We start from the raw sequence: 12,109 nt of genomic DNA, 5'->3' as shown, positions 1-12,109 counted from the left end.
CCCCTCCCGCCCTGCCCGTCCCTGAGGCGGGACCGGCGTGAGGGGAGGGAAGAACAATTCTGAGGAAATAAGGGATAAAGAGGCGGTTCCGCTGCTCGAGCGAGAGTTAGAACAGAGTGGAGTGCTGCTGGGGAGGTGCCTGACGCGCTGCAGGTCAAAAGTCTGCATTATTAGTTATTTAAACAGATAACTGGGGTTGAACAACGCCTCGAGATTTAGTCGAATTAATTTTTGATGTTAAAATTTAAATTTTCCGAATCAATCTTAATTTTTTAATGTTAAAATTTTGATTTTCAAACTAATTTTAAATTTTTGTTCTTTTTATCTTAAAAATTCGATTTTCGAATCGATTTTAACTTTTTATTTTTTTTAAATTTTAAAATTCTTAATTTTGGGGTTAATGTTAACATTTTAATTTTTGGATTAATTTAAAATTTTTATTTTAAATTTTTATCGTTGATTTAAATTTTTAAATTTTCAAATTTTTAAATTTCTAGTCAAATTAATTTTTAATTTTAGTCTAATTAATTATATTTTTTTTGGCGTCCCATTGGAACCTTAATTTCGACCCACAGAAAGGTGCCACTGTGATCAAAGCCAGTAAAACAAACCCAGTGTACTACATCCCTGTGGGCTCTGATTTCTCAGGTGGGCACCTAAAATTTGGGGGGGGATTAAAACTGAGGGGGATTAAAATGCAGAATAATTCCGCATTATTCACTCTGAAAATGAGATAACACCTCATCTCACAAGGGAGACGTGAAGAGATTTCTCAGCACTCTTGAACCACCCCAGAAAACAACCCCCTAAATATGGATTTTTCAGAGCACGAGGCATCTGAGGCACTGATAAAGCATCAACAGCCTGGTAATAACCTGACTTTTAGTTTGGCTGTTACCTAAGCAGGGATTTTTATAAGTAAATTCTGTTGTCAGATATAAAGATAGAGGCATTTTTTACCCTTTTCATTGACAGATCTTTACACTCCTCTCCCCCTCAGCTCCCTGGTACCTGCAGAGCTGCAGACGTGCCTCCTCTGCTCTGGAACCACCACCTCCAAGATGCAACTCAAGTTGCCAGAAATTAATAAATGGCATTAAAAGAATGGACAGAATTAAAACCAAGCATGTAATTTAGCACTGATTCCCCTTGGGGGACAAGCCAGAGCACTCAAGCTCCACAGATACCACAGGAATGATGGAAAAAGGAACACGGATGTGTGGGAAGCTCAGTGGAGAGCAAACTGAACCGAAAATACAGCTGGTAAGGAATGAAAGTGCAGATGCTACACAAGGACATTAAACAGGCACTTGTTGCTGTTAAGTGACTTCATTTCTTAATGTAGTTAAAGCAAAAATGTTCATTTCTGGCCCTTAACTTTCCTTTTGCACCTGAAAGGGTGCAAGGGAAGTTCCCTGTTGTTTTTCCATGTGGGATTAAAAATACACCACATTTACATACCTGTGGGATTCAGGACACCATTCCTTCAAAAGCAAGGTGCTGAGGGATCACTTTTACATCCAAGCCAAAGGGTCCAAGGCACGGCAGAAATGGCTCAACTTCTCCACTTCCACGATTCAAAAAACCCCCACAACCCCCCCCCACACCTGAGGACCATTTCCTAGACATGAGAACTCAAAGCAGGGCCCAAATAATTTGGTGTCCTTTGATATTTTAGGTAAAACTGAATCTACAAGTGGATCACCTTGGAATCACCCAAGGCCAAAAGCCAAACTCAATATCCAACGTGGATCTGGAGCTGGAATCACTGTCTTCTTCAGTCTCAGGCATTAAATTCACTCCACAGGATTTCCCATCACACAGAGGACACTCAGACTTCCTCACAAAGAGGCAGAACTGTTTATTATTAACAAGACAGACCATGAAGACCCCACTGTATCATCTACAGATATAAAACCTCGGGAGGATGGATGTTCCCATGTATCCAAATTACAAACGAAAAAAAAAGCATCATAATACGGACTCAGCCCATGATTCCGAGTCACTCTGCAGTCCTGGAGATTCACAGACCCCAGAAGACCAGATTAAGTTCAAATTTTGGCTTATGTAAGTTTTCCTGCTGCCACCTTCCATCCCAACACCAACATTCCTGATTTTCCATCAGAGCCTGCTCGGACACCCTTCAGCTGCCACATTCCTCAGCTTATCCCCAAAATGCCCCAAAAGCTGCAGAGGTGTCTGCCAAAAACCTGCACACCTGGTTTAAGGCAGGAAGGAGTCCCAGTACCTGGAAGTCCCCAGTGGGGTTATTCCCGTCGTGGAATCCCTTGTATCCCATATGGGATCCCAGCAGTATCCACAGGGAGCTTCTGGCCCAGTGACATCCAGAACTCCACAGGACAGGAGTTGAAGAACAGGAAAACAACACCAAAGTGTTCATTTGCTGAAGGGCAGGATTTCACCCAGAAAGGAGTGTGGGGGTGGTTGGGAGGCTTTTTTTGTAAACCCACCCATATTCACATCAATTTTTGGAGTTCTAATATAAAAAAGCAATAAAAAGGGCCTTTTTTTATTTTTTTTTTTTTCAGTGAGTGCCACCTGTCACTTCAGGGTCACCAGATTTGTTTCACTGGCCTGGGCCATCACCACAAAGAGCTCTCGATTTTGTTTTTAACAGCTCCACAACACGGCTCAGAAATTCAAGCTTTGGAAAAACAGAACTTCCCCTTTATTTATATTGCACCTGTTTCACAAAGAGCTACGTGGCAGAAGTTCCTTCTGCTGCAAAAATGCTACATCAGAAAAATGTGGGTTTGGACACAGAGTAGAAAGGAAAGCTCTTGATTTTCAGGAATCATCAGGAGTTGACCCCAAATTACTGGTACTATTTTTATAAATCACTCTACACCTACAAGTCCTAAGTATTGCCTCAATTTTATTCAGCATCCAGTTCTTTAAAAACCACCAGCATTTTACCAGATGATAAAGATGCTCTAACCACTACTGGGTACTAAAATTGAATCTGCAAGGGAAATATTTTGAAGATCTCTTGAGAGAGCACCAAATACTCTTTGGAACCACCAACAGAAAACCCACACAGAGGGACAGATTTGGTTTGATACCTCTAGAACTATCCATTGGGAAGAATTTCCCAATGTTGGGATGTATTTACATGTTAAAAATGCATAATGGAAATCAAAACATCTCAAAGGATACCAGTCACCGGTGTCCTAACCCCGGTTACAGGAGCTTCAGACTCTGTAAGCACCCAGAGAGGCATTACCCACACAGCAAAACATCAACCCAGCTCCTCACAGGTGGCCATTATGGCAAGGAATAAACCCAAACCAACCCTCCTGGCTTTAATAGCAGGGTCATTATACAAGATTGTCTGGATTTGCCCTTTTTATTCCAGTGTTTCCGTACTTTCTACACACCTATGTACAGAGTTAAATACGTCATTCATTTACAAGCCACGGTAAAACAAACGTCCCACTTTGCCAAACAAAATCCCACAGAGGTCCAAGATTTAAAATATATATTACAACAGCATCAGAAACTTCCTTTCCCTGAATGTGGACAATATTGCTTAAGGACTGGGATTCAGGATTCAGCAAAACCATCTCCTGGAACGGCCTCGCTCGACCGTTTTAATTACACCTTGTACAACACACAATTATCCCTGTTGACCACAGACCTGAACTGCAGGAGCAGGAGCACTGCCAGGAGTCTCCAGGGAAGGGATTCACTCTCTGGGCCCTAAATAGACAATATCCTCATTTGGGTCAGCCCCCTTTTGCAAGCACAGGAGCTTTACTTCAGAGACACAGCGAGGCCACGAGCCCAGACTGGAATTTGGGACAAGTAATTTTCAACAGAAAGCCCTGCAACCTGCTGCCAGGCTGGAAAGAAAAACCTGAGCTAAAGACCTGCCATGGTAAATGTGCAGTGCAAGCTTTCTATGAGAACTGTTGCAAAAAAGGTCTGGGTATGTTCTTTAAAAGGAAACCACCTAAATGTATTTAATAAAGGCTCTGATCTGTGGGGATTAGCTCCACGTTACAGCTGGGGTTGTATGAAGGTGGCACAGCAGCCAACACATGTACAGAAGAACTCATGTTAGCCCTGCACATCCCTGGGGTCCCAATGCTACTTTTTTTCTGGTATTTCACCCCCCCAGGGTGAAATGAAGTAGGGAAACAGGCATAAAGAACACAGTTCAGTTTGCAGGTGTCTAAGAGGTCACAACCAGCTTCCCTCGAAAGCAGCTGAACTTCAGCTCCTCTTGAAAATCTCAGCCTAAATCTCTCACCCTCAAATCAGTCTTTTGCAGAGTCAGCACCTAATCCAAATCCAGAGCCCACAAAATCCTTTTTACATGTATGTAAAAGCATCCACATATTGGGAAGTGAGCCTCAGAAATACACGTTTGGCACTTTCCCCCTATTAAAAAGAAACAATTATACATATTTTAATATTGGAACGGGCAGTTCTTTCACCTGAAAGAAAACTTTCCTCGTGACCTTGTTCACCTGGTTAGGGACAGATTTATTTAGATTTTCTAACCTAAAAGCCCAAGTTCTAAGCTACATGAACAGATTGGACTCCAGTCAAGGCAAGGAAGTTCTGCTCACACACAGTAGCAGCAAATTGAACCCATCTCTGAAGTTTCAGAAGGACCAATTCCTCTTTTGGACTGTATGGTGGAAGGCTGTTTATGTAACCACCACCCCAGCAGCCAAAAGAGTAAGATTCAGCTTGATTTTGCACTTTAAAAAATAAATTCTTTATTATCCAGAAAGGAGCCAAGTCATCATCTCACATCATGGAAATGGTCACCTTGTAAAGCAATAAATAAGAGGAGGGAGTGTTCTGTGTCACACCCTGAATTTTGTCACTGGTGTCTATTACCCCTCTAGTAAAAGCATAATAATTATGCTATCAAAGTCTCCCTGTACAACAGCTTGTCTGGGAAGGAAAGAAGGCCCCTAAAAATCTTTTGCTGAAGCAATACCAAAAATCTGATTCAGTGAAACCCAGGTTCAAAGTTGGGTTTCACTTCATTCAAAGGAATTTCACTCCATGCAGAAATGCAGTACCTGACACACACAATCACCTTGCCTAGAAATTAATTATGTTCATTTATACTGAATCAGCTCTTAACCATAAATCATCTGTTTACTGCTCATTCAAATAATTTCTCCTTAGTTTCCTATTCAAGCCAGGAGAGCTGCAGGAACAGCACAGGATACAAAATTTAACTTCTTTCAGCAGAAAGTGGAAGTCAGGCTAAATCCACACAGTTACTCCAACAGCAGTAATTAAGAAATTAAAAAAAAACCAAAACAATTAGGGGCTAAAAAGACTCAAGAAACAATTAAGAATTATGATTATTCAAACCAATGCATTCATAAGATATGAATCATATAAGACAGCACATTGTATGCTTAAAACTGAGAACAAAACACCTTACAGCTCTCAATCTCTAAAGCAACAAAAGAGTTTTGGAAGAACAGGTGTGAAGCAAGTAAAAAATAAAATCATATTATTCCAAACACTTTATTTGTGAAGGAGTTTCCTGCATGGCCAAGGAAGAGCAATGTCTGAAGTTACAGGACTTACATGATTCAGAAACAACTACGATTTTAAGCTTGGCTTGGTTGTTCTCTACAGCGACCGGGGCAACAGTGATATGGAGAACTGTTTCTCTGTGCCTGAAGCACAATTCTGGGGAAGATCCATCCTTCCACTGTCTGCTCCTTCAGAAACACTTCTGGTTTGTCCTCCAGGACTGAAGGCAGAGGCACGAGAGTAGTGAACACCCAGGTGGAGTTCCACGGATGCTGGAGATGAACTCAGGTTTACTTGTCTGCAGCTGAGACACCTCAGTCAATCCTCCTCAGACAAATCCTGATAACCAGAAATATGCTTCACTTCCACTTCTTTCCGAAAGCTTCATTAAAAGTATCATTAAAACATTATTAGAGAACAAATTAAAGGTGACGTTACCAGCGTGGAAACGAGATACTGGCCAGAATTCAGCTGTCAAGAGAATAACCAGCTGACAGACTTCGAAAGGAGCAGTGACAGATGTTCCACTCTGCAGTTACACACGAGCACCTCACCAGGATCTCTGCACAAGGTTTGGTTCCAGTCTCAGCTCTGGCTGCTCCACGTTTAAAGCTCTGCCCAGCAGCAGCTGCAGGTTTGTGCCGCTCCCCTACACACACAACTGCCCTGCTGCCAAACACACAGTAAATGGCTTTGTGACATTCATGGATGTACTGACAGTCTCTGATAATGCTGGGGACACTTTGACCTCACAGTCTGTACCTGCCTGCCAGGACTCTAGATATCAAAACGGTTCAGGTTGTAGGTGGTGGGGTAGCTCTGCCGGCCGTACTGGAAGTGGTCTGTGAGGACGTTGGTCCGGCCGTACTGAAGGTCTCCGTGCTGGGCGAACCCTGTCAGTCCGTTCTGAGACTTCTCAGGAGGGTTTCGGTGCCGTTCCAAATTCACAAGGTCTCCAGTTGTGACGGGAAGCAGCTGCTTCTTTGCTTCTTGGTTTGCATCATATTTTGTCTGGGAAAGGGAGAAGGAATGTTTTTCACGGAATCACTAAGGTTGGAAAAGAACTCCGAGACCGTCGAGTCCAATCTGTGCTCGGTCCCCACCTTGTCACCCAGCCCTGAGCACTGAGTGCCACGTCCAGTTGTTCCCTGGGCACCTCCAGGGGTGGGGACTCCACCACCTCCCTGGGCAGCCCCTTCCAATATCTAACAACCCCCTCCATGGAGACAGCCTTTTTTTAAATACCACCTGACATACTCATACACCCCAAAAAAAGCAAACAATTAATCTACAAATAATTCTACAATTAATCACTCTCTATGCCTGTTAAGAGTCTTAAAATATTAATAGCTTCTAATAAAACCCTAATTCCTCTCACATGCTAAATGAACACAAGCTGCTCTTTTGCTCAAAAGGCTTGAGTTACTTCCCAATCTTCCCTTTTCAAGAAAACATGAAGATCAAAATTGAAGTTTGTGAGAGACCCAAGCACACAAGTCCTTCGCTTGGGCCACACCCTGCAATGGAGCTTTACGCCCCATGCTCCACATTTTTGTGCCATTTTTGTTGTACAAAAAATAATTCAAAGCTACTGGAGTGTTCCAACTGCATTTCCTGAGTAAACCAAGCAGCCCCTCACCTTGTTGTACAAGAAGACCCCGAGGATGGCCGTCATCATCCCCAGGACGTTGGTGCTCGTGACGGGGTTGCGCAGCATGATGAGGGACACCGTGATCACCATGATCCTCTTCGTGGCGTTGGCCACAGAGTAACTGAGGGGGCTGATCAGGTTGAGGATACTGAAGGCAATGACGTTCTGGGCAAAGTTACAGAACCCACTGATTACAAGCAGCATCAAGGTCCAGGACCAATGAGACATCGAGCTCTGCGTGAAAGCAAACAGGAGGAGAAAAAAATTATCTCAGGTTTCAGGTAACAACCCAAACACAACCTGAGGCACTTCGTACCTGCCACTGGCAGGAGGGATATCTCAGCTTCACTCTAAAGGGGCCCCAAGCACGACCACTGTGCAAGTACCAACTCGGAGAACCCAGAGGATGTACCTGCCCCACACATTCGGGAGCCTTTGTTCCCATCTCCAGCTCCCAGGATTCCCACTGTTCCCATAAGCTGCCTCTCCTAACCCTGACAGGAATTCTCAGGATAAACACTGTGTACATTGTTTGTGAAACAACCTGCAGGTGTTTCACAACATTTCCTTCCCTGCTGATAAGGAACTACACTGAAACACTTTAGTGCACTTTTTTGGTTGGGCGGTGGCGTTTCTTGTTGGGTTCTATTTACTTTACTGAACTCCTTTCTTAATAGCAAACAGTTCCTCCTCCCAAATACGACACTTACCAAGTCATTCTCCACTAGGAAGGAAGAAAGATCTACCAAAACCCACGTTGGGATCATGAAGAACACAGCATGGCACCCGAGGATGTTCAGCAACCGAAGATGATGGATTCGGGAATCTCTTAACACCTGACAAAAGCCATTATTGAACAGCAGTAAAGACACAGCAACAGCTTTAGGTGACAGATAAATTAGAAAAATAAGCAAATACTGTCAGAGTATGAATTTCTTATAAGCCTGACCAAAGAAAAACAGATGTCCATTTGAAAAAAATATGCTTTTTTGAGTGGTGACTCTTGGTATCAATAAGATATTAATATATTTTAAAAGCTCTACAAACCAGAAATCATTTTGTAACTAACTAGAGCCAAGACACACATTTTAATTTTGTTTCTAAGATTTCAAGGAGGGCCCAGTGTTGACACTGAGTGGTTCACTACAGAGAAAAGATTTGATACAAGATACATTAAAAGCCTTCAAATGAACTGTAAAATTTAAGCACTACTGAACTGTCAGTAGAAAAAAAAAATATCCATGATGAGGAGTAAAGAAAAGGCTCAGGATAAACTCTGAGTTCTGCACAATTTTCAGCTTCAACAGGTAGGAAGAGCTGCAGGAACATGCACACGAAACAGCAACCATCCCTTTGGGCTCCTTTGACTGTAAAATCAACTAAAAATATATATATGTGTACTTGCAAGTGCATACTGTCTGCTAAAGAATGATGCCACTGAGCAACACTATGAAGAGCAGAAGTGTTACCTTCTTTGAGAAGATGTTCTGAAGGGAAAAGCACAGAGTAGCAGCAAGTGCACTGATGAGTCCCCACATGTCAAAGGAAAGCTCTGTGACAGTGGCCAACAGGACACCAGTGATGATGGGGATCAGAGACAGGTACACCTGGGAGAGGAAGAGAGGAGTACCTTGCATCTTCTAAGAACTTTAATTTCAACTCAGTTTATACATCCTGATGATTTAGGGGGGAAAGGAGAAGGATGAATAAAGCAACAGAACCAGGGATCAACTTTTATACTACTGTAGCTCAAGGAAATTAAGTAACTAAAATAGACACTATAGAGCATCACCTTGCTCAGTGTTCACGATTTATGTTCTTAATAAAAGGAAAAGGAACTTGAAAATCTGCATAATCTAATTCCAGTCACAAACCCCACCCAGCTACCCAAAGCCCGAGCTCTGCTGCCCCTGCCAGCACAGCACACCTCAAACAGCACCAAGAGAAGAAACCTCAGCAAACCTGTCCGCACCTTCGTCGTCTGCTTTTCCTTCATGATGATCCGCGAGAGGAGAACCACCCAAATCGGCATCGTGGCTTTCACTGGGGACGGGAGGAAAACATCCATGGGGACACCCTGGGCCATGCTGGGATATCCCTCCCTGTCACCCTGCTGGGCACTGCTACCAACACAGGCTGGGGCTTGGGGCTCTGGGACACTGTGCTGGGCACCCACAGGAGCACACACCAGGTCCTGGATCCTGGATCTGGCACCAGCACCCACCGAGGACCAGGACACGGCACTGGGCACCCACTGGGAAACGACAGGAGCACCCAGCGGGTACTGGGACACCTCACTGGGCACTCGAATAAGTACACACGGGGCTTCAGGTCACCGCACCCGGATCTGGTACCAGCACACTCTGGGTACTGGGACACTGCCCTGGGCACCGACATGAACACACACGGGGCTTCAGGTCACCACGCTGGGCACCAGTACAAGCAAATGCAGGGCCCCAGGACACCCCCCCGGGCATCCCCCCGAGGACAAGGCACCCCCCGGGCACCGCCCGCCCCTCGATCCTCACCCGTGTGCGCGTAGGACACCGGGACCCTCCAGAGCGAGACGTGCGCGGACACGGAGGCGAAATACTTCCCGAAGGCGAGCGGGAGGATGTACCGCGGGTACGCGCGGGGCGGCAGCTGCGCGGGGCCGGCGGGCGGGACCCTCCAGGCGCGGAGCAGCGGCGGCAGGAGCCCGCAGAGCCCCAGGATGTGGAACAGCGAGACGGTGACGGGCCGGGGGAAGCCGCCGAGCAGCAGCTTGTTGACCACGTTGCCGCCGGCGCTGAGCCCGTACCAGGCGAGGCACAGCGCGGACACCCGCGCCCCCTCCCGCAGCGCCGGCCCGCGCCCGCCCCGCGCCCCCCCGGCCCCGGCCCCGGGCCCGGCGGGAGCCGCCAGCGGGGCCGCCATCGCTGCGGAGCCGCCGAACGTCAGCGCCGCCAGCGCGTCGCTTCCTGGGGCGGGGCGGGCGCGGGGCCCCGGCGGGGCCGCGGCAGCGCCGTCATTTCCTCCGCACCTGCCCCGCGGCCCCGCCGCGCTCCCCCCGCGCCCCGCCGGCCCCCCGGCCCCCCGCGCATCCCCCCCGCGCCCCGCAGCCCCGGCCCCGCAACCCGGGGGGGTCGAGCCCCGGGAGGGCCCCGAGGGGTTATAATGACCCGCGGGACACAAAACCGCATGGAAAGCCCCGCTGGGAGGTGGTTTTCCCAGCGCTGCCGAGCCCGGCCCGTGTGACAGCGAGAGGCGCGGGGCAGGGACGGAGCGAAGGTCACGGGCTGGGAGCCACCGGGACAGTCGCTGCTGACCTTTAAAACTAACTCCGGGAACACGTAACGCCGGCTGGGGGAAAGGATGGGTGAGTACCTGGCAGGCAGGAGGGCTTCTAGAGCCCGGCTCATCCACGCACTCTGTCAAAAGACGTTTTTTGCAGCGTTAATACCGATAAAAACATGCACTTCAGGTAATGGCGATTCCCAGAAGGTTTGCTGATGAGCCATTTCGTGTCATCCACTGACAAGAAAGAAATGGCAGCGTATTAACTTCAGGTTTTAGGATTAGAAGGATAAATTTTGCGAGAGAGGGAGGAGAAAGCAGGAGCAGAGTAACTGAGTCAGGCACAAATGAGAGTCCACAGCAGGTACGCACATGGTAAACTTCATTTGAACTTGTTTACAAAATTGACAAAAAAATATCACCTTGTAAACTTATTCACATTTGTTGGAGCTCACAGAACTGGTTATACTGGCATGCTGAAATAAAGATTGTCAAGCCTCGTCTCACCCTGGATGACACCAAGTGAGTTGACCTTTTAACAGCAGCAACAAACTCGGCATGGAACAAGATTTAAAGCTTGCACTGGGAAGGAGTTTCTCCAGCAGTTTTGTACCACAGGGAAAGGGCCAGGTCTGATTCCTGATGCTCCCTCAAGCAACTGAGCACCAGCAGTTCGTTGGATATAATCTGAAAGCTGTGATGAACTTCGGGCATCACCTCACCCAGTGTGGTCCTCGAGGGCCATCAACTGCATCAGAAATGGAAGCAGTGGAGAAAAAGATGGAGTTTTATCAAGTGTAATGCAATATTTTGTCATTTCCTGAAGTTTGCCCTCTAGTCAAAGGCCTCAAAAGAGCACAGACCCTGTTCCTAAATGGGATCATTCAGGGAAGGAGGGAGGAGGGGCAGAGGGAGATAAGATGCACAGTATTTTTTTACATAAACAAAACTCAAGCATTTCCAAAGTGACCAGCAGCTCATCCCTCTACCACCAAATCTACCACTCAGAACTGCAAGACAGGAGCTTTCCCCAACTCCAAACCACACTGGCTCCACCTCACCAACTGCAGAACAACAAAATGGAAGTAAACTGAAAATATACTTGGAAGCATTTTTTGGTAACCACTTTTCACTCCCAGACCTCAGATTTCAGAAATGGAAGCACAGAGACATCAGCTTTCTGAGACACCCACACATTTCAGTAGCAGTCAGATCACAAAAGCAGTAGGTTTGAACAAGAATGACATAAAAATAAACCAAACCTCATCAGTTGTATTCCAGGGAATGAACCAACTTAATGTGGTCAGAAGCACCCTTCTGTGAAACCCAGGGAAGAGCCTGACTCTGCTCTCAGAGGCAGGAGAGCTCTTGCCAGGGCTCTTCTCCAGCACAAACGGGTTAACAGCATGAACATCACTAAACCTGGCAATATTTTTGGTATAGTGTCCCCTCCCCTGTTCCCCTGGACAGAAGCCCAGCACTGGGGACTGCAGAAAACAGCCAGTCCCAAATGTTAAAGCAATTACAGGTATTAAAATCCTTCACTCTCTACACCCAGGCTGCTTTAGAAAGCACTGTAACAGCGAGGAATAAAATATTACAAAGTTACCGAAACAAGAAAATGAACTCTGGTTCCTTTAGACTTTGAGG

The 12,109-nt window shown here is 46.4% G+C and overlaps 1 protein-coding gene and 1 long non-coding RNA gene across 2 annotated transcripts; one reads left to right on the top strand and one right to left on the bottom strand.

The window, feature by feature from the left end:
• Nucleotides 1-23: 23 nt before the first annotated feature.
• On the top strand, nt 24-4,023 carry LOC113989689. The gene is made up of 3 exons (XR_003541358.2): nt 24-153; nt 1,001-1,263; nt 1,679-4,023. It is a non-coding gene; the product is annotated as an uncharacterized LOC113989689 (long non-coding RNA).
• Nucleotides 1,842-10,118, bottom strand: SLC35E1 (solute carrier family 35 member E1). Its single transcript, XM_027724493.2, has 6 exons — nt 9,712-10,118; nt 9,156-9,226; nt 8,653-8,790; nt 7,894-8,019; nt 7,172-7,417; nt 1,842-6,543 (listed from the first exon to the last, which is right to left on the bottom strand). Exons 1-6 carry the CDS (start codon nt 10,097-10,099, stop codon nt 6,310-6,312), a joined length of 1,203 nt encoding a protein of 400 aa, XP_027580294.1. The 5' UTR covers nt 10,100-10,118; the 3' UTR covers nt 1,842-6,309.
• Between the last annotated feature and the right edge of the window lie 1,991 nt (nt 10,119-12,109).

Source organism: Pipra filicauda, unplaced genomic scaffold (genome assembly GCF_003945595.2).
Source record: "Pipra filicauda isolate LSUMZ 115617 unplaced genomic scaffold, ASM394559v2 scaffold285_size1263560_pilon, whole genome shotgun sequence".
Taxonomy (NCBI): domain Eukaryota; kingdom Metazoa; phylum Chordata; class Aves; order Passeriformes; family Pipridae; genus Pipra; species Pipra filicauda.
This window is presented reverse-complemented; position numbering and strand designations above follow the sequence as displayed.

Excerpts from the sequence above, each read along its gene's own strand:
- SLC35E1 (XM_027724493.2), bottom strand. The coding sequence starts at position 10,099 with ATGGCGGCCCCGCTGGCGGCTCCCGCCGGGCCCGGGGCCGGGGCCGGG. Across the intron at positions 8,791-9,155 it reads AGGAAAAGCAGACGACGAAG|GTGTACCTGTCTCTGATCCC; the intron begins GTGCGGACAGGT and ends TTCCTCTCCCAG. Across the intron at positions 7,418-7,893 it reads TCCTAGTGGAGAATGACTTG|AGCTCGATGTCTCATTGGTC; the intron begins GTAAGTGTCGTA and ends GCTTTCACGCAG.